The following is a 25,973-nucleotide window of genomic DNA, read 5'->3' on the forward strand; positions in this document are numbered from 1 at the left end:
ACAAACCAGAGATGAAAAAAAAGAGAAAAAAATCCTGTCTGTGTGAAAATAATTACATTTCCCCCCCATGAGCTCATACAGGTTTTACTAGTTTTTCCAGCTGTCGTCTGGAATAAAACTCCCGTGTCTCTCGCAGGTATTTTCTGCCTAAGGTTCTCCAGCCGCTTGCAACGCGGATCCCTCTCCATCACCGAGATAAGGGGGGTTTACAGCAAAAATTATCTGGCGTTATCTCCAACACCTAACTTGGCCTTCTCGAGGAGGAACCCAGCCTTCGAAAATACCAGTCTGTATATTGTGGCTGAGGCGAGGAGGAACTGTCTCCTTGGAAAATGCTGATTTATTGAAAGCAAGTGATTTTTGTGGGTGGCTGATGCTGTTGAACAATATCGTCAGCTTTCCATAGATGCTGAGTATCCCTCCCTCCCATCAGGCCTTGGAAAAAGCGGGATTTCAAGCAGCGTTAACCCCCAAAAAATCCATCAGCGTAATTTTTGGCCATTGCTTTACACTGAAATATATGAAAATCCCGATTGCATTTGTACAGCTTGGCGTCCGGCAACTGCGAGTTCCCCGGTTTATAATACGGTGAAGTCTGCATCCATTTGCCATCCGTCAGCCTTTTCCTTTTGCATCTCGCCCATCGAACCCCGCGCGATGGGAACGACCACTGCGGAGTCAATTTGTTTGCACTTTGATTATATTTTTAGCATCCTACTTCACTTCTTTTTTTTTTTTTAACTTCTTTCATAGTCCCGGTCGTACTGGCTGAATCATGATGGCAAAGACAATGTCCTTTATTATATTGTGGAAGGGTTTTTTTGGGCTTTTTATTTTTCAAAAAGTTCAGGGGAGGCAGGAACTGGAGTCTGTTCCCAAATTTCACTCCCAGTCATTTGGCCCGGGGTCATCTGAAGCGCCCAAGGTCGCGCTCCTCCTCTCCGCCTCTCACTCTTTCTCTCTCTCCCCCTTGCCCAGAACAGCAAAGCAAGCAGGAAGGGTGAGGACCAGGAAAATCTGAAATGATTTTCCCCTTGTTTTGTAATGAAACGTTAAAAAAAAAAATAAAAAGACAAGACAAGAGCACCAGTCAATCATGTGCTTTGGGCCTCGGCCAAATCAAATTAACTCTTGGTCTGTTTGTTCCATTCGAAGATGATGACCAGGACTTCGGTGCACTCTGAGCGCTCCCTCGTCATCGAGCCCAGATTTCCTTTCCTAGGACTGTTTTCTGCCCAGTCTTTCCACCATGGGGGTGGTTTGATTAGACCCCTGCTGCTGCCAGGTTTTTTAAAATCAAAGCCCCAGTTACTAGCACCGGGCTAAACAGCATTTTTTGTCTTAAGTCTTGAGAAGTTGTGGCACTTCAGAAATATTGTCGCCGTTGGGGATGCCAGGTAAAAATTTCCCATGGTATTTCCAATAATAATAATAAAAATAAATAAAAATAAAAATAATAGAAATAAAAGAACATAAATAAAAATAAAAGAAAAATAAAAAATAAAAGAAAAATAAAAGAAAATAAATAAAAATAAAAATAAAAATTAAAAATAAAATAAAAATAAATAAAAATAAAAAAATGAAAAAATAAAAATAAAAATAAAATAAAAATAAAAATAAAAGTAAAAGTAAAAATAAAAATAAAAATAATAAACCCTCCAAACAGCCTGATTAACACCTTTGTTCTTTTTAAAGCACTTCACTTGACTCATGCTGCCTGCTTTCTACGCTGTCTAAATGAACTGTTGACGTTTTTATCTATAGGATACACAATCCCCACTACAAGGTTGGTCTTGAATTTGGGAAGAGAAAGGAAAACTTGGGTTATAACGCTGCAGTTTCTGGGGGAGCACGGTTGGTCTTGCTTTGAACCAGGCTGGAGAGTTCTCGTGCCGTTTACTCCTTTCATTTTGGGGCCGAGTTTTAGCCCTCGGGGGAGCCGAGGGGAGAAAGAACAAAAACCAACCCAGAATTAGCAGGGTTCAAACAGAATTTGTGGTGCGGAATTATTATAGAAATGTCCAGATTTCTAAGGACTCCATGCATTGGGGTGAGGTGCTTTGGGCCGGCAAAATCCTCAAATTCTCTAAAGAATTTCATTTTAGGGATGTGGTTTGCTGAGAAGGAAGCCATACAGGCGGAGATTTATGAAGATGTCATCTGAATAGTACATTGTATTGACAGTAATTATTTTATAGCGGTTATTAATTACAAAATAGCTGCGAAAGCCAGCGTTCGGAAGCGTGGCATCTGTACTATTTCCAAGGCGCTTTTGTTGCAAGAGGAGAAATGTTAACTGGCAATGTATAATTCACTGTTTATCCCTAAATTTCTTTGTGATTTCTGATTGATTGAATGCTGTTCCCTTCGCTGCTTCGGCTTCTGGAAAGAGGGGTGGGGGGTGCTCGCTGGCAGCTGGTGATTTACAGGTGGGTGAGTGGGTGCGCGCGTTCAGCATGGGAGTGGGGGATTCCTCCCAATGGAGAAGCAAACGAAAAAAGCCAGGGGCTGGCACCCCTTCGTAGGACCCCAGGCACGTCAGACGACGCAGCGGCACTCGTACGTAGACGAGAACTGGTTTCGCATCCCCTTGTAACCCGAACCGGTTTGGTGCTCGGTTATGGCAGCGATGTTGGCATTTCTTACCAATCCTTTTTGCGTCGGACTTTTTCGTCTGGGGAAAGGGTTTTATGAGAAACCTAAATGGAACGGGCAGTGCAGCTGAGTGCTTCGGGGGATGGACGTCATGGCCCTTTCTGCCTTTTTCCGAGATATTAGCTCGACTCCCGCGGGGACGGCGAAGCTCCCCTGCAGCCAGGGCCAGGGAGGATTCCCACCACGGCACGCAGGCGGGGGGGCGGCTTGTCACCCCCTACGGATTAACGGCAGCAAACGGGAGCTCCAGGAAGGTCCAGTTCCCTTGGCGCCTCGGCCCTGGCTTGCAGCAATGTTAAATAAGCATCGCTCGGGCTTATCAAGTCTCAATGCTGTGAGCCACAGCAGCTTGTTTGTTTGCAACGAATGATAAATTCTGATTTTGGTAAGTTCCTGCACCTTATTCTGAACGTCATTTTTGACTAAAAAGCGATTTCAACAAAAGCAAAGTTTTAATAGCCCCTTTTGAAGGTGATTTCTACATGGATGGACAAACCAAGAAGGAAGAAGTTTGTTTTTTTTTTTAATCCAACTGTATTGCTAATATTTATTCTTTGATTCTCTCGGACAAGTCTTACTCTAGTGTGATGGGGGAAACAGTTTTTTAAACTTTGCAGCAATAAGTCTGACCTCGTCTGCCAGTCTTCCTCTGATGAGTATTGCACGTTTTTTGATCTTCCACTGGAAATTAGAGATTTCCTGAATGAAGTGTAAATGCACATTTACATGTACATCAAAGCCAAAACCAAGGTATTTTCTTTTTCCTGCAATGCTGTTATGGATGCATTTATCAAAAAAAATGGTCCTGCCTTAATTTTCTTATCAGGCTAAAGAAGACACAATTTAGGCGGTCAGGCCACTGTCAGAGAGAACCATGACGAGAGCTTTATTAGCACTGGGATTTACAGCTGCTCTCGGACATCGCGGGGCCCAGGATCGGAGGTTTTGGTCAGCCCAAACGTATTCAGAGGATTATTCTAGCGATACTCAGCGGTCTACGTGCCGAAAGGCTACTTCGGGAAACATTTACTCTGCACTCATCCCCTTTCTTCCTATGTTCCTCCAGCCTCGCTGCTGAGCGGCACCGAGACGGAGACGGTGCGAGCTGAGCCTCTGACTTCGGCAGGATCTGAACCCGAGCTACTCAGCATCCACAACAGATGTAAAAGCTACGATGCTCTGTCGAAGGTTAAGCGCAGCAACCGGCTTCTTGGGTAGTGTCACGGTCACAGTAAGGTTTAATGAAAGAGTCAGACACTAAAAACCCTTAAATTTGACATTTTATTTCATTGCAGAAGAAAATCCAACATAGGCCTCATTATGTTATGCATCTTTAATTATAAAAATAAGCAAAGAAAATAACTTGCATCTTTCTCATTACTATGATATGTTTCAAATAACCTTTATATGAACACACTGAGCTTTAAAAATGTAATTTAAACAATAAATAATGACATATACCAGATATGCTCACTGTTTATTCCAGTACTCAGCAAAAAAACAAAAAACCCAAACTCTCTCCCTCTTCTAAGTATCTTTAAATTATAAATACATAATGCAAATTTATAATGGCACAAAACATCTAAAGTGCAAACAAATCACAATGAGAATCATGCAAACATTTCTAGATAAGCCCCTCCCCGCCCCCAAGAGAAATCATTTTGCAATGAACGCAAGATTAAAAACATAAAGCATTAGAGATTAAATAAAAACGTGAAATAGCTGGACTTAATATTGAGACTCATTCCCCATCCCCAGGGGGATCTCTCTCACCTAATTCAAACCATCTAAAGTCAGGCACCCTTCCCGGTCGATGGGAAGCGCCTCTCCCATCTCCATGTCCCCCTCCCCTGGTAAGAGGGAGCTTTGAATGACCAGCTTCGGCTAGATGGCAAAAGTTAGGCAAGGTGAACCCCAGGCCTTTTGATTTTCTGGATGTGTGCTTGCGGCTTCCTTACTACTTCAGCATAGGACAAAAAGGGACGTATTAAAGCAGCTCAAAAATCTTGTGATGTGGTCGAGGCTCTCTCCGACACGAGGCACCCGGTGAGTCCCCAACAGCAGGGCTGGTGCGGAGAGGCAGAGCTTTGGTTTGCACAGGTGATGGTTACCTGTGACACCAGAGCAAATCGAATCGGGGGGAATTATTTTCCCAGTCGTCTTCCCACCCGCGTTAAGGGGACAACAAGTTTAAATTCCCACTGGAAAAAGAGAGTTAATTATAACAACCCAAAAAGATAGGGTCTGGGGTAACGTAACCCTCCTCCCCAGCCCCAAACCAACTTTATAAACCTTCTTTGGGTTTTCATAGAAATAGATGCACAGAGCAACAGAGAAGCCACTTGCCATTAGGAGCATCTCCATGGAAAATCGTGGCTGCTAGATGTCCTCAGTGAGCTCCGCTGGTGCGAGCCCCCGGGGGCCCTGGGTACCCAAAACGGGAGCTGCTTCGCAGAGCCCAGAGCTGGGCTCCGGAGCGCCGGTGCAGCCATCCCGGCGGTTGTTCGGACACCGCCGGGTAAAGACCTTGTTGTAACTATATTTCCCCAAATAGCAATATGCACTTGATGCACAAACCCCGGCAGGCTTCCCTGTTTAGTAATCCCCGTCTCCTAACGGTGCGGCGTGAGGTGTAATGCTGTAGGGTGGAGAGCCGCACACGCACAGCTCTGGGATCCGTTCCTAAGCATAAGTCAAACTTTTAGGGTCAGGATATTCAAGGGGCCTTTGGTTTTCACCTTGCAAAACTTCTTTGTGTTGGACTCTATATACCTGACTGTGATTTAAGAACGAGCAATATTGCATCTTGCTTGCCCTGGACGGCACGATTCAGAGTATTAAAAAAAAAAAAAAAAAAATTAACAACCCTCTACCATCAGCAACATTTTTTGCTGCTTACAATTTTATGACAGCACTTTTGGGCTACATTTAATGAAGACAGCAATATTAGAAATGCTGCCACTGCATCTGGTTTCAATATATTAGCAGCAAGTTATTGTTTAAAGGCTTTGTGGTTTTAAAAAAAAAAAAAAAGTTATATTGCTTTAGATTTTGAAAAGAAAAATAGATCCCTCCTTTATTAGCTCTCTAACTAGTTGAGCAAGAATCATCCACTCTGCAGACGGACTCTAACGGGATAGATTTGGAGCGTGGAGCTGGCCTTGTTGATCGCATGCCACGGCGTGGCTTTTTTTGGCTCGCGGAAGCCCGGCCAGACTACTGTGCGGAGAGCGGCCTTTGGGGGAGGCCCCCAGCTACTGCTGCGGGACCGGCTGCTCCACTCCTCTTCGGAGGCTGCCCAAGAGGTGGATGGGAGGAAAGGCAGATCGGAGAGCGTTACCGCCTGCGTCCTCTTAACGGCAGGCACGTTGCTTTACTTCTGAAGCTCAAGAGAATTTAAGGATTCTTCCTGCCTTTCCCCAGAAATCAACTTTCTAAAGTAGGTTTTACCCTGTGGCAGCTACGAGAGGCCAAAGCAGCTTTTTGTCAGCCCTCTGATAATCCCCCAAACAGCTCTCCAGCAGCACTCGTGCCTTGGGTATAACTGCGTCTCACAGCAGCTCTGTGGAGATAGGACTGGCCAGTCTGAACTCTTCTCCCCCCCGCCTCCCCTCCATTTTAACTAGGAGAAGAGAGGCTTGTTTCTGGCCCTGTAATTTCCGTCCTAAACATTTTCTCTCTCTCATTATAAAAAGGCCACAGAGTAGAATGTGAACTCTTGAATATGACAGAGATACTGTTTCCAGGAAAAAAGAAATAGCTAACTTACAAAACTAAGTTTATGCAATAAAGTTATTATATTCTGCTCCTTTTAAGCAGACTCTCGTGGAATTTATGTACAGTACATGACAGATTTTAAAACTATTTATACCACAGTTAGAGCAAGACCTTTAATACTCTAGTCTTAAGACAGGGTTTGTTTTTGTTAGATTTCTTTTAAAGCTTTAGACAGTTAAATACAGTACATAGATGTTAGCTTTTAAATACAATGCAAGATTATGTAACCTTCTGACTAGCTTCAACCATAGACTGGCACCTCTTTTAATCATTTCCGTAGTACAAAACGTTCCTTTCCTGATTTGGTGTGTGTCGGGGGGGGGAAGGTTTAACTCATTTTGCACTGTGGTGCCAGGTCACGGTAACTAGAATCATCCACAGCTAGCGAGTTTGGTAAATCAACGGGTTAACGGAGCTGTATTGGAAGGATTAGGACTGTATGACACTAAAGAGACCAGGGATATGACATTCATATTCGTCCATGGCCAGCACAGATTCATAACACGAATTCCATTGACATCTTTAGGATGTGCAATAGTTATTAGTGCATCTATCGTCGCCTACCAGCTTACTACAAGAGAGAATAAGCTATTCTCCTTGGTGCCAAATCTTCAGACTTCAATGGTGTTAGCACTACAGTACATTTAGGTTTGGTGTCTGAAGGCCTGACTACTGTACGGTTATATTTAAGACTGTTTGGGGTATCTTTTTGTGGGGAAGAAAAGAGATGGAGACATTTTGACGGCGGGAAAGCTGAGACACTGAACACAGATCCATGCAAAAGTTTTGTTTGAGAGGAATAGAAAATATTAATGACTAAATCTAAAACCAGTTCCTAGTTGTTATTAAAACTAGCTACAGTACACTTGGTTTGGGTGCATTACTCTTCTAAAAGAGAGACGTCAGCTTTGGTAGTGCTTAGCATCCCTTACACACCCATTGTCGCTCCCCCGAGGCGTTACGCGCTTTCGGCGGAGCTGCGCTTTGCGTGGGCCGGGACGGACCCCTCACCTCGGAGGTTCCTGAAGTAGAGTTTTAGCTTCTGCGGCTCGGTGATACGTCTCCTGGTGAAGTCTGCGCGCGGGTGGCCTTGGGCGCAGTGATCTGTCTGGAGCAGGTGGAAGAGGCTTGCCATGTTGGGCCCAATCTTCTCCATCAAGCTGTCCTTGATGGTGCTGACAGTCTCTTCATCACACTCCAATAGGCTTCTCACCAGCTTGTTGTAATACCTGCGTGAGAGTTGCCATCCGTTACTCCAAGGCAAGGCCAAAGAAACAAGGTAAGAGCTGATCTCAAGCCAGGAGACCAGTCCAAGTGATAAAACTACGAGAATCAGAATTTTTAAGTCATTCGGGGGGTGTTTGAAATTGATTTTCAACAGTGCACAATGTACATATTCTCACTGCATCTAACAAATGCCCTGGCGCTGGAGATGCTGTGCCCGTGACATAAGGAAGGAACAAAACCCGTCAAACTTCTAATTTAGTCGTCCTAAATGAGCAGCTGCTCCAGCTCTGAAAGGTAAGGCTATAAGCACAAGTGATTTTGGTGTTACCCTGGTGGATCGGGAAGAAGGTGAGAGCGAGGAGCTAAGACGATCTAGCAATTGGCTTAAGCGTGTGTTTTACTCTCTGCTAAACAACCCGAGTTTCTAGAGCTTTAGGAAGAAAAATAATTGCATCTTTCTAATGGACAGATACTGGCCATCACCAGACAGGGTAACAGACTAAACAGACCACCGGTCTGAGCCAGTACGACCCTTCCTACGAATGCATCCATCCCGGTGGCACCATTCCCTTTTGTCCCTCTCCCTTCCCCTCCATGCACAGCCTTTAGCAAGGGACCAGAAGAGGGAGAAGCAAGCTCAGTCCAAGTCAGAGCCTGACAGATGCATGTATTCCCTGGGGACAGATCTTTAGGACATACAAGCAGTTGTCACTTCCAACAAGCTGACCATGCATTAAATCACAAGTGAGGACCTTATGCTTTGCCCTGTTGTGTGCCTGCCTCCTCTACAGTCTGCTGCTGCACTTTCGCCTTCCAGCAGCCTTGAGTACGCGTTCCTTGCTCAAGGAGGGAGCCAGGAAATTGTGCTGATCTCTTTCCCCAGCGCTGCTTGAGCCGAGCGGAGGGCAGTGCCCAAAGGAACGATCCTCTGCGGGGCTAAGGCAGAATCAGCCCAGCCCTGCGTGCGTGGCTGGCTCGGGCAGGGAGAGCAAAGCTGGCAAGTGGGACCTCCCTGTACAAGAGAGCATGTTCCTAGGGAGAGAAAGTTGGGAAAAGAGGAGCAGTCCCATATTTGCTGGGCTACTTCTGCCTGAAAGGACGTCGGGGAACTTATTTTAAGCCTTTAAGGTCACGGTGACATTTTTCCACGGGAGCAGAGAAGAGAACAACCTGCAGGTGGAGGAGGGGAAGGAAGAGGGAAATGAGAGTTCACATTCAAACTCCTTTCCTAACTCTCAGCTCTGGCCTTTAGAGCAGCCAGTGGAGGTCAGGTGAGGTTAAAGTTTCTGCTGCACTTGAAGTACAAAAGGATCAGGCTTTGGCACGGTGGAGCACAAGTGCAGGCACAGCTCGGCAGTGCTAATATTGAGGTCTGAAGCGTGCACAGTCGTTGATGATGAATACAGCTGTGCGAGCCGTGCGTCCAGCTTAAATCAGTCCCAGTCTACCAGGACAGGAGGAACAGATCCTCTCCACCTTCCTCTGCTGCGCTGCCTACACCTCCTTCACACAAATACCTCTTGGTGGTTTCCATAGCTGGAGTTGCAATCAAACAGCTCGCTGGTGCCTTTCAGCAGGGAGACTGCAAGCAAAGGCAACAAGGCTTTCCTCTCCTCCTGCCCCTGCCATGAGATTAAATCACAGGAAGATGCTATGACCTTTAACTACTTCCTCTCAGTGTCCCAGGCCAAGTGGCACATTCTTATTCTGTGGCTATGTTGGGACAGGGGCTGGGAAAGCAGGATGCTTTAGGAGACCTCAATGTAAACTATTAGCTGGGAAATCCTGCTGCTTTTGTTACTCAACATGTCATAATATCCTCTGGCTTCGACGAGGGTTGGCGGCTGTGGGGGAGGAGTTCCCTCCGCCTCGGGAGACAGCGGCTCCGCTTCAGGCTCAGTCCTCTGGAGAGGAACATCCCCAACACGTAGAACACCGCTGCCGCTATCACTGCATCCTCCCTCTCCCAAGTGTCCACACGTCCCCCCTTCACCCCAATGCCCCTACAGCCCCGCCAAGGGCTGTTTAACTCTACGATCCAGCGTATTAACCTGAACTGCTCTTCCAGCCTGTAAAACACTGATGCCCCAGCGCTGCCTGCTCCTCGTTCCAGCCCTCGGGGGAACGCTGAAGCAAACCTCTTCCACGTTTGCTTGGGGGAAGAGGGGAAAGACACAAAAGTATCATTTTCGCCTTTCCATAAGTATAATTTTCTGGATAGAATATCTACAATAGAGTTTTCTATAATAAATTCACGCTGGTCAGAGATGCAACATCTATATCTCACTTGCGTACCTGTCCTAGGATAGGTCTGGAGGTTTAAGATGCTTCTAGATCAAGTCAAACAGCCACCCCAGAGGAGCTGTAGCATTCGCCGCAGCCAGCCAACACGTTAAATTGCAGCTTGGTCTGTTTGCACTCAAATTCTAGAGCATATTTACTCAAACTGTTCAAAAAGATCCCTTTTATCCCAATCACAAGACTCAGCACTGATTGTTCCAGGATTTAGAGGAAGAAATCCCTGCCCTTGCAGCGTGACTGCGCAGACTGCAGTAGCTCCCTGAAGCCTCTCTCTGTCCCTTGTCCTTGGAGGATGGGGACAGGGCAGTTCTCTGCTCAGATACAGGCGTCAGAGAGCAGCGTGACGTGCCCATTTCTGCAGGCAGCCTTTGCAATCAAGAAGGAACAGGGGTGAAGACAGCCCTAAAAGAGACCATTAAGAACACCCGACCATCCCTAGAAATATGAACTACTGGATCATGGCAGAATAAGGTTATAAAGGGAACCAGCGAACAGGCTCCTCTAAGCTTTCCTACTTCTTCACAGAGGCGCTAAGTCAGAGGGCAAGGTCTCATTTGCTAGGTGCCATATAAACCCAAAAAAGGGGATGGTTGCAGTCTGAAAAAGTGAATGAAGTTGCAATAGGTTGAGAAGCTCTTCAGTGCTCAATATGCCAGGGATGCTATATTAATCAAACTGGTTTGGTATTTAAAAGCTCTGTTTACCATTATACTGCGTTCAAACCAAAAGAACTAACATTTAAACAAACTCCAGGCTTTGAAGTAATGTACGTCTAGTTAATTTTATGATTCTCCCCTGGAGATGTTTATAAGTGTATTTACCAAAAAGAGAATCAGAAGAATGCTGGTAAAACTTAACAAGGATTTGAAAAGGCAGAGAACATGACTCAGGCTAAGCTATATTAGGACTTGTAAGAAGTTAGTCAACTTGGTTCCTCTCATTTCTTTCTCTGTGCTTCACATCTTTGCATGTGATACATTTCAGCTGAGGAAAGCTCCACGTACCGGTTTGAGAACTGATTTGGAAGCTGGACGACCTCCGTGATGGCTTCAGGATTTCGTTTCGCAATGCCGCACATGTCCAGTTTGCTGTAGCACTCCTCTTGCACTTCAGAGATCATTCTTTGGAAGGTGGAGCACCTCCGGATGGCAAGGAACACCTTGGACGTAACCCCATTTGCAATGCATTTCAAGCTTTCTTTCACAAAAGCTTTTCCCTGGAAACAGAAAACCTTCAACTGCAACAGATTTCGTAGAAAGGCATGTATTAACAGATACTTCGCTGCGGCTGGCTGCTATTAATTACCCTTGCTGCAATTACAGACCTGCTGGAGGTCCCTTACCAAGCACGGCAGGGAATTGGACCCTAAATGCTCACCATTATTGCATAGTTATACCCACAGCGGTTTAAGTTGGGATGCACACAGGCCACAGAGAACAGGGAGCTCCTGTTCCCAAAAGATTTAGGCAATGGAAGTCTTTGCGTGAAGAGACCTAGAAGTGCCAGCACCAGAGATGGGCCAATTCTGCCCTCCGGGAGGCGGGCGGACCGCTCGCTGCATACCAGCGATTTAACGCATCTGGTTCACCAGACCTCAAGATGCTTTAAGAGCTTTTAAGTTTGTCCTTGGGAGTGAAAGCACAGGGAACGAGGGGGTATGCCCATTTGGGGAAGAAAGCATGGAGGAAAAGGGCCCTTGGCAGAGCCACAGTCCTCTGATATTATCCTATTTATTCTGCTGCAAGCGACTGCAGCTCCGGAGAGGCTGATCTGGCCGTGCATTCCCAGGCCCAAAGACTTCCAATTCAAATCCCAGCCCCTTGCCAGGTCACACAGTCAGAAGACTTACTTTGTTAGAAGAACGTTTATATTTCCTCCTGAAGAGGAAACTTCGCTCTCCGCCCCACAAAACGCTCCTTGCCAAGTCCTCACACATAGCATACAGTATGTGGAAAATGTACTGTAGAAAATAGCCCTGAAGGATGCATTTGTAGCCAAAAACCAAAATCATGGTTCAGGGGAGCAGCTAAGCAGCAGGAAGGGCTGCAAGAAAGGAAGGGTTAAGCCTGCACAGAACCCATCTCCATGAGGACGGAGAAATTAAGGCATCCATTCAGCGAAGCATTTAAGCACGTGCTTTAGTGTCGCAGGACTTGTAAAAGCGCTTTATTGAATCAGGGCATGAAAAGGGAGCTCTAACGGCGAGGCATTATTCTTGTCCCCTTTATACTCGTACTGTACCTGAGTGTCAAATTTAGCAGCACTGTACAGGAAGGACTTGCAGATGTCGTACATGCCATCCGTTTCGCACGTGGAGTTCTCCAGGCAGGCGAAAGCCCCGCAGCCCACCTGGAGGGCACTGTTCAGACAGCGAACCACCTCGGCTGCAACGAGAGGCACAGGCACACCGTTACGTACGCACCGCTCCCCCACGCCCAACGCCGTAAAGCCCTTCTCCAGCGCAACGTCAAGTCATGCTCAACTGCAGCCAAAAGGGAGTTATTAACTGAAGTCATGCAACAGATCACCGGCAAATCAAGGAAGAAAATCTGCAACTACCACAACCTTCAATCGGTTACATACGGATTAAAAGAGAGGCAATATCTGATAGTCTTCGGCTAGATGGAGACCTACAGGTCCATCCCAACCTAATTCTGACTGCATGCATTTACAGCTTTCTTCCGAGTTCCTCTAAAGAAGGCAGAAGCAATGAGGATGGGCCCACGAAGAGCAGCAGGTAGTGAGGTCTTCTCCACGGTCTTAGACCGAAGGCAGGTCAGAGCAGCTTGGCAGCATCTGGCTCACAAACCTCATTTGAAAATGAGACTGAAGTGATGGCGATTGCCAATAAGCTGGCATGAAATCTGCACTTACTGCGAGGAAGTGCTGGTTTTGCTAGCTTTGGAGGTATTTGTGCTTTTCTAAAAAGCGTAAAGTACCTAGAAATAAGATCTTAGTTTGTGTGTCTATTATCAGTACTACAAAGGACTTGAACGAGCAGCTTGGTGCTAAATACTAACCTGGTACCCAGCAGTTTGCAAGCATAGCCAAGAAAGGTCATATTGCCGAAGATTCGCAAAGAGAAGGGACATTTGGGCAGAGAAAGTTAAGGTAATGGAGCTGACCATGTATAATTAAAATCGTCGAGGCAGTAGTTAGTCTGAACAGGAGGGTATCCATGTCATCCCGTCTTTTTTAGTGCAGATACTACGCATTTTAACAATGAATCAGCAGTATTGCCACATGATTGCCCTGAAATTAGTAGGGATTAACCTTTTTTGGTAAGCTGAACATCTGTCCCCTTATGTGTCTGTGCAAGGCATATTCATTACTTTTGCAGATCATGTTACGAGACATTCTTTAGGAAGAAATGCAAACCCAGTGCCTCCCATCAAGAACCTAGGTGTGGGAAAAGTGAGGATTTGCATTTAGTGGAAGAGAACACAGCTTATTAGGAGCTAAGTTGTAGCCTGAAGACGTATCTGTATAACTAGGATCTTTACAGAAAAGAGGAGGAAAAAAAATATTTTAAAAAAATCACCCAATTAACCCCTCCTTATTCTCTGCTCTTGCTTACGTGCCTGAAGGGAGAAATATTTGGTAAGATCATCCTCTCCCCAGTTCATAACCTCACCATCGCACAAGTCATTCCCATAATTATGTTTCCACAGGTTCAAATTATAACTTTGCTTTCAGCAGACTTAGTATGCATTAAGCTTTTATTGTTTTAGGCACGGTGCAATAGTGAGACCCTATGTTTCTATAGCAACCAAATACAAAAGGAAATTGAGCAAACACCCTAGTATAATGCTGCAGAGCCTTGCAGATCTAAAATAAGACATCTGTTAATGAGCTCCAAATTAGAGACCTAATATCTTTTCAGTATACTGGAAGACAGATTTTTAATTTCCATTGTTCAAGACAATGTGTCCAACTTATCTAAGCATCTATAGCGCACAAAGTAGAGACATCCAGAGCTGACTTGCCAGCAATTTTTTTATCCATTGTAAAAGCAAGTTTGCTAAATGTCACAATCGTATTTTTATGGCACCATCTAACTGATAGCAGTCAGGTTTTGAAAATAAATGCTAGTAGTGGACAGTTTCTAGGTTACTGCATTCTTCAAAGTCGCATATCTCTCTCCCCCTCTTTGAATAGACAGATGTTTGGCAGAACAATGGTTCAGTCAAATTTCCACAGATTTTATCAACTTCCTAAAAAGCAAGGAATTTAACACCAAAGTATGATTGCAATTGGAGAAGCGAGAAAGATACATGCAAGCAGGAGGAAAAAAAAAAGTACATGGAACTCATTTAGTAGATGGGGGAGGAGGAGAGAGAATGGATTGCATCCTGCAAGCAGATCACACACCGGTTCCCTGACCCAGCTCCTGAAAGGAGAAGATTTCTTCTCCAGCTATGCACCAATATCCTCCTGAATCAGACCCTTAAATTAATATTTGTTCCTACCAGCCGTTAAGTTTATAAGCAAAAAAGAAGAAAAAAAAAGAAAAAAGAAAAAAAAAAAAAGAAAAATCAGCAGTAGAGATATCTGAAACAGTTTAACACATCAGGGTTCAGGCTCAAAGCCCTCCTTGCTGGGTGTTACCTGAGTTCTGGGCTGCAACCCTGGGTTTCCTGGGGCTCACAGAGTCATTCTGTTCAGCTTCATAGGATGCAGATGCACTGATCACCAGCAGCAGGAGAAAACCAGACTTTAGGAGCATTCTCTGACAAGTTTCCGCTAAGTGTGGTTTTTTGGGTGGGTTTTTTTTTTTTTTTTTTGGTGTATGTGTGTGTGTGTCTCTCCTCTTCCACTTCGGCTTGAGCAAAGATGTGGATCTGGATACGCGCTCCCAGGGAGAGAGAAAGGAGTCTGCCGAGGCTCGGGGACGTGCCGCAACCCCTCTCTGCCTGGCCCCTCTGGCTCCTGCTCGCTGGGGGACCAGGAGCAGCGCCGAGGGCTTTTATAGCCGCCCTTATCGGTCCCCCCGCGGGCTGCGGAGCCAATCGGGAGGCGCTGGGCAGAGCCAATGGCAGACTGGACTCATTCAAGCCCCAGAAAACTGCAACTTCACAGGAAGAATATTTTCCAGCCAATTAAAAGTACCTGCCAAACAACAATAACCAAAAAGTTAATCTTTGGAGAGGCGGTGGGAAAGGGAGGGGGGGACTTCCTATGGATAATTGAGCTCAAGGAAATGACAGCGCAGTCCTAAATCTTCCCCCACCCCAAAAAAATCACCTGCCCTTTAAGAAAAGGCATTTTCCCATCCGTTTAGCAGTTAGCCCAGGGTTACAGCAGCTTGGGAGAAGGAAAGGGGCATTTTTGCATGGCACGTACAATGGGGGCTGGCACCGAGCCTTCGCGCGGTGGGTCAGCCCTGCACCTGACCTCAGTCCCCCAGAAAGGCAAAGAGGACGTACCTGCGTGCGTGCAGACGGGAGGCATCGCCTCTCGCCTGCCAAAGCACGTGTGCGCAACACTGAACCCGTGTACAAACACACTACGCCTCACGTAGGCACATGCAAATACCCTCGCGGTGCCTAAAACCTTATTCCTCGTACGCTGCACATCTTCCCCTCACTTGCACAATTACGTTAACAAAATCACGCGTTCATACCTCAGACTTCAGCGTAGCCTTGCTTCTACTGCTTCCCAGTCAAGCTGAAGAGCCAATTTTTTGGGTGTTTGGTGGTTTTCCTCCCCCCCAAATTCAATCCTGTTTTTCAGATTTCATAACGGGAGGAGGCACCCTAATGCTTGATTTAATCTTCATTTTAATAGGCACATAATGAGGATTAACACACTAGAGAACTGATTATCCCGTATACCAGAGACAATTTAAGGCTCTGAGTATTTAAGGGATGAAAGTATAAGCAGTAGTATTAAGTCTTAGAGCTGAAAGGAAATTGGGAAGGTGCATGGAGAAAGCAGATTTATAGATAAAAAGTTGCAAGTTCCTGCAGCTTAGAATAAGTCAAAAGACTTAGCTATCAGGTATTACTGATCAGAGACGAGATAGCTTCTTTTGGAACTTGAGCACGTTTGATTCTCACTCAGCTGTCCCCACGATCTTTTCTGTCGAAGGAAAAATACTCTCATCTCTGTGGTGTCAGGCAAGGAAATGCAGCTCGAACAGATTCATAGGTCCATCCACGTACAGAAGTTCCGTTCGGATGAACCAATTCTACAAATCTCATTTAAGTCGAGGTGCAAAAAACCCTCGTCCTGTGGGCATTCATTCAGGTTTATGGGTGGCTAAATTTAAAAGTCAATAAGGAAGCAATTTAAAGAAAAACAGAAGTAGCCTCTTCCTTAGCAGAGCTCCAGAAACAGTGCCCGCTGCTTTACCTCATCCCTGTCTTTTTTTGCATAGGTTTGACAGCTCTGACCGTGACAACGGGACCACTCTGGTCCCTCGCCCCATCCCTGAGCTCCGATTTCTTCCGAGAGGGAGCTGACAGCTCAGTTTGGGCTGCGCAGCCCCATTCGTGTTGGCATATTTGGTGTCAGCTTCAATTGTAATAGGAACAGGAGTGAGGTTGTACTCCTGCCTTGGGGTCAAAATAACAGCTGTGCCAGATGTTCCAAGAACATTCAAAAAGCACTGAAACAGAAGGGTTTCGGGTTTCGTCTCAGTTTTGTGACACTGAGCCAATTTCATTAAAAAAAAAAAAAAAGAAAAAAAAAGAAAAAAGCAGCAGCCCTGCAAAAGCACTGTGGTTTCTCTACTTAATAGGACCAGTCCAGTTTGCAAGTGAGAATAATCCCATAGGGTTTGATTCTGATTAAATCAAAAGCAACTCTGGCATTGACTTCAATTGGGGCTGAATCACCATTCTATCTAAGTCCTATTTGGAGTGGAAGCATTGCATTTTCCACAAAATTGAATTTCAAAACTCAAAGCCCGATTTCTCCACCCCTTCACCCCCAAGGTGAACATTCCTACTTGTCTTTTTTAATGTTTCAATCTGAACTGAAGTAGTTTGCAAAACAAAACAGGTTGTCCTGGCCCTCTAAGCACGTATACATCCTGATTTGGGTCCAAGTAAGTGTAAGGGAAAATTAGTGGCAAGTAGTTCCTATAGATACTAAAATTCTTCCAGCACATTTTCTATTCTTTCTCATATCATTATTCCAGGGCTGATACATATTTAGTATTTGTACTTGCTGCATATTTTTAAAGCAACCAGTTTTAATTACGGAGCACAATAACAGGAGATTAAGATGAGGTTCAGTTTAGTAATGGGAATGGGCACTACGATACAGCCCAATATATTGGATCAGGACACGTGAAAACATTATAATATCAGAAAAACTTTATTGAGTCTCCAAAAAGACCTTGTGAAGGCAGGACCTTTACTACTGCTTTAAGAAAGTGGGAAAATGAATTCAGGAGCGAAGGACCCATACTGAGTTGCTGTCAAATTTGGCAGGAGACTTGTACAAGCAAATTTCTGCGCGAGACATTTGAGTCCTTTGGTACCAGAGCCTATTTGCATTACTGATTTTGCATACTGAAGGCAACAAGAACTGCAAAATCCCCCTGTAACTTCCATTCCGCACTCACTGTATGATGGCAGAGGAGCTTGGCTGACGTCTTGTACTCAAGCTTCTAAAGGGAAAAAGAAATAACCGGCGCAGGAATCATTAGACTGTTCAAAGATCGGTGGTTTGCCCACGCCAGGGTCACGCCTTTAAGACCGTTGCTAGAAGGTTCAGGGACACAAGAAGAATATGCATTATGGGATAAGATTTTCCCTAAAAATCTTCCCTCCTCCTGCTCTCAGTTAACAGCTGGCCCAGACCCTAGAGATCTCACCAGAAGATTAAAAGAACCCCAAAAATAAAAACCCAAAAGAAGTTCCACTATTTGTTACCAAAGGCTGGACGTAACCCGCTAGAAGAATTTTCTCCTTAGCTTCCCTTACAGGTTAAATGCTGCCCTGAAGTAGAAGGGTTTGTTTCCTGGCTGACACATGTGAAGAAAAAAAAGAAAGGCACTGTTAGCCCTGAGTGAACCATCCCCTTCTTTCCATTTCCATTCAAGAGATCCTATTAAATCGAACAGTACACGCTATTGTACCACTGTTAGTCTGTTCCCAAGGTGTTAAGATTTTTGTCCAACCTCAATAAGAAACGTAGGGGAAAATAAAAGACAAGAAGAAAAAGAAAAGAGGGGAACCTAAAGTCAATAACCCCCCCGCTTTGTGCTCAGCTGCTCCCTGGCTGGAAGCTGCTGGGAGGGCAGCGGCCCCCCCTGCCATTGTGTAACTCGATCCCTGCCCACCTTTCAGCCCCCCTTCCCCGGCTCAGGACCCCTCCATTCGCTCCGCTCCGGAGGGACGTGAGCAACTGCATCACCTCGGGAGTTAGCAACGCTCCGCTGGTTCGTCCCTGCACGTCTGCTCCTTCCAAGCAAAACGAACCTCCTCTTATGCCGCCTCTCGCGGCGGCGACACTTTGGCACACACGTACGCAGCCACCCCACCCTTTCCTCACGGCTCGGCCGGTTGACACACTGCAGTTAACTCTGTTAACACGCAAAAGGGATGGCTGGAAAGAGCCGCCATGGAGCAGCATCGTGTGCGTGGGGTAGGCTTGCACGCAGCAGGACCCATGCCCGGCAAGGGGCAGAGCACGCTTCCTCCTCACCGCAACTTTAACGTGCGGGGAACCTCACGGGAAAGGCTCCGTGCGTTATAAGGATCAAACCTGCGCTGTCTCGAGGCCTTGAGAGCTCGCCAGCCGCCTGCGCACATCTCGCCGGACCAGATCCTCAACAGGTGTACATTAGTCTAACCGCCGAATTCAATATTAGCCCTTCATCTGCACCATTATTCTGATGCGTCACTACACGCTGTCTGGATGCAATCCCCCATCGTAGAGTTATAAACCAGGAGTAGCTTCAATTATACTGACAGTATAAAAGCAAAGTAAGGGAGAGGCTAAGCAGAACCTTTTAATTTGCTTAGCCCAAATGAATAACCCTGGCTGCACCGGTGCAAGTGATGTCAGAACTTGTTCCAAAAGGCAGGATACAATTTAAGAGTTACCTAGGTGTCTGCCCCAACAAAGCCACTTGGATCCGTCTACAGGCTTTGGCCTTCGCTCCATAAACCTGGCAAAAACAACAACAAAAAGATCTGCTCAAAATCTTCGTATTAAACAAAGGGATTTAATACCTCTGGTTTGCATGCAAAAAGCCAGAATAGGTTTAATTGTGTCATGGCCACTGTATGTTTAAGGTACAATTGTTTAATGCCCAACATAAGGTTGCAACTATTGTCTTCTACTGTGTTTGAGTTAATCAGAAACAAAAACAAAGGCAAGTTAAAGGTCTTCTCATATTACTCTACTACATGATTTATTCACTTCGCACAGTTTGATTTTTTAATAAAAGGAATTACGTATTTTAGTATATTTCTGCTGGGATTGTTCTGTATCTTGTAAATGCAACGCATGATGAAAAGTGATTACTAATAATAACCCGGTATTACTTGTAATCCTATGCTCTAAATCCTGACTGCCTGTTTCAATGGGATTTTGATTAAAACCAAATGTGCATCACATATCAGATACATAAAGAACTTTCAGCACTCAATTCCTGGTACCTCGGCCTGATCCAGGCAGTGAAAATACTCATCTGTGGAAGGTGAAACAGTCCTTTAAAGGCATCGCTGTGGCAGGCTGACAGCTTTACTCCACTCTAACCAAACATGGATATCACTGGCTTGGACTGGATTTGTACCTGAAAAACAGAGTCAGAGGTTTTTTAATCCTTCTATTCAGCAGGTAGACGTGCCAGTCCCAGCCCCAGCCCTGAAGCACTAGCCAAGAGGAGTTACAGAAGCAGGACGTGGCCCACGGAGGCGAGGAAGTTGCATTTGAACGCGGCAATATGCTTTGGCAGGTTGTCCCACATCATGCCGATGAGTAATGTATTTTGGAGGATGCACATGGAGACAGAACGCCAGGTTTTGCACACAGTGACAGAGTTGTTCACCTGAAGTAAAAGTAATCAGAGCTCAGAGATGCTGGCACAGATGAAGAGAGGGAGGAAGTCCCCCAAAATTTGGGAGTGGTTGGACACCCGTGACATCTACTTTCCTCCCTGCAGCCAGCAGTTCGCCAGGCGGTCGATCCAAAAGCCCCAATTCTTTCGACTGCAGCAAGAGTTAATTCCAAACCCAATTTTTGAGGGGCTCTGGGTAAGACCTTTACTCGGGGACTCCCCCATCTACATGGGACTCCCACCGCAAGAGTCTTTGCCACAGAGGCACGCACACCCCCCCGCACTTGCAATAAGTATTTCCCTCCCCCTGCTCCAGAGCCTGATGACACTAGCAAATATCTAAATAGTTTCTTGCAAAGGCTTGCCTTAACCAGAAAGAGGATCTCTCATTAAAGCATAAAATTAAACACTTCAGAACAAAGATATTGGCACATTAATATGGAGATTCTGCCTCACCCCCCCTCCTTCATCAAAATGCATTAGCCCTTCATGTGCAATTTGCATTGGAAAGCGTAGGAGCCACATAGCATTAACAGCTGTGAAATTGGTGTCATTCTTAAAGGTTAAAATAAACCCAGCTATTCTCTAAAGCTGCCAAGCATTTCTTTGCAAGATCTATGGCCAGAGCCTTCATGAATCATGAATTTGCTTTTTTTGTGTGCTGTGGAAGGATCCTTGGGAAGATCTTTTCCCTGTTTACAGGCAGGCAAGAGCATTCCCTGCTCAGCCTCTTGCAGGGTGACCTCAGCACTAGGTGTGAAATAAGGCAAGCAGGAATCAGCCAGCAATATACATTTCAATTTGCATAGCAGCTCTTTAAAAAAAAAGGGAATGACATGGCAGCCTCCTCACTTTACTCTTGAGAAAGTCTCTTGAAACTTTTCTAGCCAATAGTTACCGGAATTTGTTTTGCAAGAGTGTAATTTTGTATTTTTTTCTTCTTACTACCGCAACAAGTCACAGATCCTAAAGTTAGTATATTAAATATTCTGGTTACCATACTGACAAGAACATTTAACATGAGAATCATTCTTTCCCTGTGATTTTTCAGAAGCTAGAAAGATTATTCTCATGAAAAAACTATTAATTGCCAAGGCCTAAATAACACAGAGCCTTGTTAGATAAGAGAGGCTAAGCGAGTAGAGTGTAATTCAAAACATATAGAAGCAAATGGGAAAGCTCCCCTGGGGATTATGGCCTCTGGTCTCCGTGCCAGAGGTTGACTTGCAGCCGATGCAACCCCAGCACTGCAGAGGCTGAAGGTCCCTTGAAATCATTGTCCCTCCTGGATTTTGGGCTAGTCGAAGCACAGGCCGCTGGATGCTTCTCGTCCCAGTTCCTGCCCTGAAATACCCATATGCCATACCTGTTTGTCACAGGAGAAACATACACAGGGTATTTTTAGAAGAAGAAAACCAGGGAAATTTTCAGTATTTTCTCCGAGGTTCCGCCTCGGTAATACGGCCATTCTTCTCCTTTTAGAGGCCCTGGGAAAAACCACTGGCTCAGCGATGGTCTCAGAAGAAAAGATATCCCCCATATCCTCACTCACCCTGAACTCAACCACAATGATTGTGCTTCCTTGCCCTTGGAAACTTTACGATTTAATACTTATTACGCTAACTGGAAGGAAAGGCAGTTCCATACACCTCTTTCCTCCCGAGCCTGTACAGCGAGTAACGGTGCCGCATTCTCTGCCATGCCTCACCCCTACGGAGTCCTACTGGCGATGCAAAGCCACGGGAGCGTCCAGAGCTGGGGCTGAGCGTAGCGTTACTTCCAGTTCAGATGGGAGGTTAAATCCAAGCGGAAACAGGCCTAGAACAGCTTGTTCCAAACCCTGCTCTGCCTGCCGCCCTCCACAGCGCACGCTATCCTCCCCATCTGCTGCTTTGGATGTCAAACCCTGAACATTGCTAAATAAGTAGGGCTGTGAAGAGTCGCGTGTATTGTCTGGCTGAAGTTCACTGCGGGTTGGCCTCCAAGGGAGACGATGATTAACTCGACAGCACAGTTTGGGCAGTGAGAAAGACCGGGTTTTGTAGAGAAGCAAGTCAGCATCTCCGATCCTCTGCTTGCTGTCTCCTCCAGCAGGTTCAGTTCGAACAGCGTGTTTCGGCGCTACACCTCACACCTACTTTTGCAAACGAGCAGGAAAAAGAAGCAGGGAGCTCTGAATAATGTATTGTGGTTTCCAAGCCGATTTCTTTTTTTCCCCCCCTCTCTCCCCCCACCCTCTTTTTTGATCAAAACCAAACTTAAAATAGAAGAGGAAAAGGGCTTGCATAAATATCTGACAGCTGCTCCAAGCTTTCTCGCTAGTGCGGTAACCAGCAGAACAGCGAAGAACCTGATTTTTTAGCTTAGTCAGAAGACCTGTTTTGGCCCGCTTATTAGGAAAACAGACAGGAGAAGGTGTTACCAAAGCAGCTAGCCAAGTGAGGTCTAGGATGTAAGTGAAAGAAAGACTGGAATCTAGGGAGTGGGCCAAATGAAAGGGAAAAGGATAAAGGACACTAAGGGGGTGGCAACGAAGAAGCTTATCTGAGGAGGAGACCTCCAAGGAGGTTTTATGTATTTGCCATGGGAAATTTCACCTCCACCCGTTTCCTAACTGGGCATGCAGTAATACAGAAGAGATCACAGCTCCAGTGTCCACATTTTTAAAACAGGCTTTTGCCTTTTTCACACCGTTCAGTAAAAGCGAGAGGAAAGCAGATTTTACAGAACAAAGTTTCAAACATCCGTATCATGTCAGGGCAAATAGGTGAGTTTTCGGGAGTCCGCAAAGGTGAAGGGACAAGAGGTGGGATAATTAACGGTCCTCCCTCAGCAACAACCACAGCATCCACAACCTTGACTTCGTTCGCTTTTCAGCAGCTCCTTCTGAACCAGCTATGGGAAAATAGAGACATCACTAAACGGGACAATCAATTTTCACGGAAGATAACAGCCTGGCCGGCAGCGTGTTATCTTCTGAGAGAACAATCCCTTTGTAGTCCTAAATTAAGATTTGTCTTCCAGATTGCAGTTGCATCAGATGGAAACTAAAACCAGAGCAGCCACAAATTGATTGTCTTTTCTAATTGTCACTTATCTGGTGTGCAGCCATAAGAATAAGCATCTTAAAGGCCTTATATGAACTGGGAATTTGCCCCAGTTCAAGCCAGCACATTGAAAGCTTTGGCCGGGGATTTCTACATCTCCCAGCACAGCACAGTGGCTTTGTCCATCGCAAACACCTAAACACCAAGGGTCTTTTTCTGGGAAACTCCATTCTCTTAGCTCACAGTTTTAATTTGAAATAGAACAAATGAGATCTTTTATTCCCATGTAACAGTTGGGAAAGCGAGAGAGACTTTAAGGCCTGATCCACAAGCGGATGGCCAATATCAAGAAACTAACATCTCAGCTAGATCGTAAAACAAAAATCAGGTTTTTGCTCCTGCTCTGCCTGTACTGAGCAAGCCAGGATAATGCCCATAATCTTCATTTCAAGAATAGCAGAATTTAAACCCTCCAAACCACTAAGTTAACAAAACCCCAATGAAGTTTATGAAGTCTGCCATGATTTTCCAATCCATCCTTAGTAATTTCAGCCTGATTTAACACGGAGACATTTCTGCAAAACACACTGTATATGCATGGGTGTGTGCACATTTCTGACCGTTTTAATTCTCTGGGCACCTACAGCTGCATTTGATGGGGGCATAAATGCCTCAGAGCTCCCCATCACCTTTGTGAAAAGTAAGCTGTAAGAAAGGACAGTTGTTAGAAGACAACTCTAAAAACCACTCCACTCAAAACCTACAGCATCTGATCACCCCTCACTGGATACCAGAGACTCCATGGGGGAAGAAGGGGGAAGGGAGATGTCAAATGCCCCAGTTGTGGGAAAAGCTTCAATCGCAATTAACAATTGCCCACAAGACACAAATCTGTGGGAAACCAGGCTTTGTTAATCCCTGCGCTCAAGGAAATACTTATTCGTACCCTGAGGAAGGGGCCCGTTTCCTGCCAGCTGCCTTCCCGCCGAAGGGACCCGGGTGGGTGTCTCCAGCCACCACTGCTCGGGACCCCCGTACGCGCCACGGTAGCATCCAGCCGCTCACTGATCACTCATTTAAGATCTAAATATTTAAGACCTGGCTGGACAAGCTACGCAAGTAATTTGAAGCTTAATCTCTTGTGATATTTAAGACATGGCTGGACAAAGCCTGAGAAAACTAGAAACCAACCTGCGCTATTCAGAAAGACGAGCTGAAGGACTGGATAGATTTTACCATTTTTCTCCTCACTTTTCCTCCTTTTGGCCAATTTGTTTGGAAATTGCCACTCTCCTCCCAAATACACCCTGCCCTTCACTACAGTAACCATGCTTTCGATCCGGTGTCAAGGCTTTGAAATCTCAGATGTTGCAGATTGCTATACCCGGGGAACTATCAATGGGGCTACAGGACAATTTGGCTGGTGTCCAGTCCGCCCCAGATCAAGACAATTGCTCTACAGTGACCGCCGTAATAGCTACCAAATAGCTAATCCAAAGAGTTTACCAAAGATTTGAAAAGCTTTTAGCAATCTTATACCAGGAAGCTCCTGATTTCTCAGCTGAGATTGTCTCTTCTTATGGAGAACTTCTTATGGTGTAGGATAGGTATTTGCAGGTATTATTTCGAGGGATTTCAGAGCCTCCTGCTTACCAGATAGGGTTCATGAGAGAGAAAGGGGCCTGGAATAATAAATGAAAATTGCTTAGATATTTTCCAAAGATCACAGGCAAGAAGTATGGTCTCCCTTGGAAATGCTCGCCATGGCCTGGATTCAGGGTAGCAAAAATCTCCTAAAGCTGTAGGATGAAGGCTAGCTAATTAACAGCACTTAATAGCTGGCTAAAAGAGGTATGGGTGCAACAATGTAATACAAGAGTCCATGTCACGGAAATGGAAATTTTTTTCTCTGGGGCAGGTATGCTTTCGGGGCTACTCCTGGAGGAATGGAGTAGCCCAAGCTAGTGAACAATAGCAGGGAGAGGTAGGGAAATCAAGGCAGGAAGCTTTTGAGAATGCTCTAGTTCTAAAAATAGTCTGGAGTTTTGGTTATTTTAGTGTACAATGCCACCAGGCAGCCAGCTCACACAGCAAAATCTGCAAACTCATTCCCTTCACACCAGCTCTGCACTTCAGCATGGCTTCCGGGAATAAAAGTGCAAATTTGGGCAAGGATGCAAAGAATGCAGAGTTGCTCAGCTACTCTGGTTATGAGAAGCAGTGAAAGGCCCTAATAGAGGCACAGAATCCCATCTAAATATATAGACAGAAACTGAGAATAGCCTGCGACAGCCCTGCTCCAAAAGCCCACTCCAAGCTCTCGGAAAGCCTCTCTGACTTCAGCAGGCTTTGGGTCATGCCCTGTCCATACCGAAGGGCATGTTAAATTGGGTTTACAATAGCCCTTTTCCATCTGAGCTGCCCAATGGGCAGGCAACGCCTCCAGGAACCTATTGACTTTTCAGAGGCTACAAGAATAAAATTACAATTTGGAACTGAAATCGCCGCTGCGACTGTGATGGAGACCAGAGCTATTTAGGGATTAGATTAACACAGAGACTTTATGAAGCATCAGCTGTATGGCCGCTGTGAGTGAATCAGCAGGCTGTTAGCCTGGGGACCAACTGTTAATTGAAAAGGGGGGGTGGGGGGGAAGAAAGGCTGGAGTTTCATATCTAACGGTTAAATACATTTCAGTTGCTGGTCCAAACTGTTCAAAGGATTTGCCAGACTTGTGCCTGCCTTCCCATCCCCCCGGCAGCCTTTTAGCCTCAGCTTCCTCATTAAAACGGCTGAATAGAGCTGCACTTGTTACACATTTCTGCCTGCAAAGGCAGTACCAGCCTCAGCATCCAGGCAACCCCGCTCCCTCCTCAAATTCATCCACGGGGTCTTTACCTGCATGGCAAAAGGCTTCTTCTCATTACAGCAAATGCGATCACTCGTCT

General features: G+C 45.6%; 1 protein-coding gene across 1 annotated transcript; it reads right to left on the bottom strand.

Annotated features, from left to right (window-relative positions):
• Positions 1-6,951: 6,951 nt before the first annotated feature.
• LOC309602008 (stanniocalcin-1) lies at positions 6,952-14,857 on the bottom strand. Its single transcript, XM_082335285.1, has 4 exons — positions 14,569-14,857; positions 12,202-12,344; positions 10,965-11,176; positions 6,952-7,661 (listed from the first exon to the last, which is right to left on the bottom strand). The coding sequence occupies exons 1-4, from the start codon at positions 14,684-14,686 to the stop codon at positions 7,391-7,393; spliced, it is 744 nt and encodes a 247-aa protein (XP_082191411.1). The 5' UTR covers positions 14,687-14,857; the 3' UTR covers positions 6,952-7,390.
• Between the last annotated feature and the right edge of the window lie 11,116 nt (positions 14,858-25,973).

This window comes from Platalea leucorodia (assembly GCF_965183815.1).
Source record: "Platalea leucorodia genome assembly, chromosome: W".
Taxonomy (NCBI): domain Eukaryota; kingdom Metazoa; phylum Chordata; class Aves; order Pelecaniformes; family Threskiornithidae; genus Platalea; species Platalea leucorodia.

Bases quoted from the DNA above. Each gene is read 5' to 3' on its own strand.
- LOC309602008 (XM_082335285.1), bottom strand. From the start codon at position 14,686: ATGCTCCTAAAGTCTGGTTTTCTCCTGCTGCTGGTGATCAGTGCATCT. The intron at 11,177-12,201 runs GTACAGTACGAG...TTCTGTTTCCAG, and splicing joins CTGCTAAATTTGACACTCAG to GGAAAAGCTTTTGTGAAAGA. The intron at 7,662-10,964 runs GTACGTGGAGCT...ACTCTCACGCAG, and splicing joins CCAAATCAGTTCTCAAACCG to GTATTACAACAAGCTGGTGA.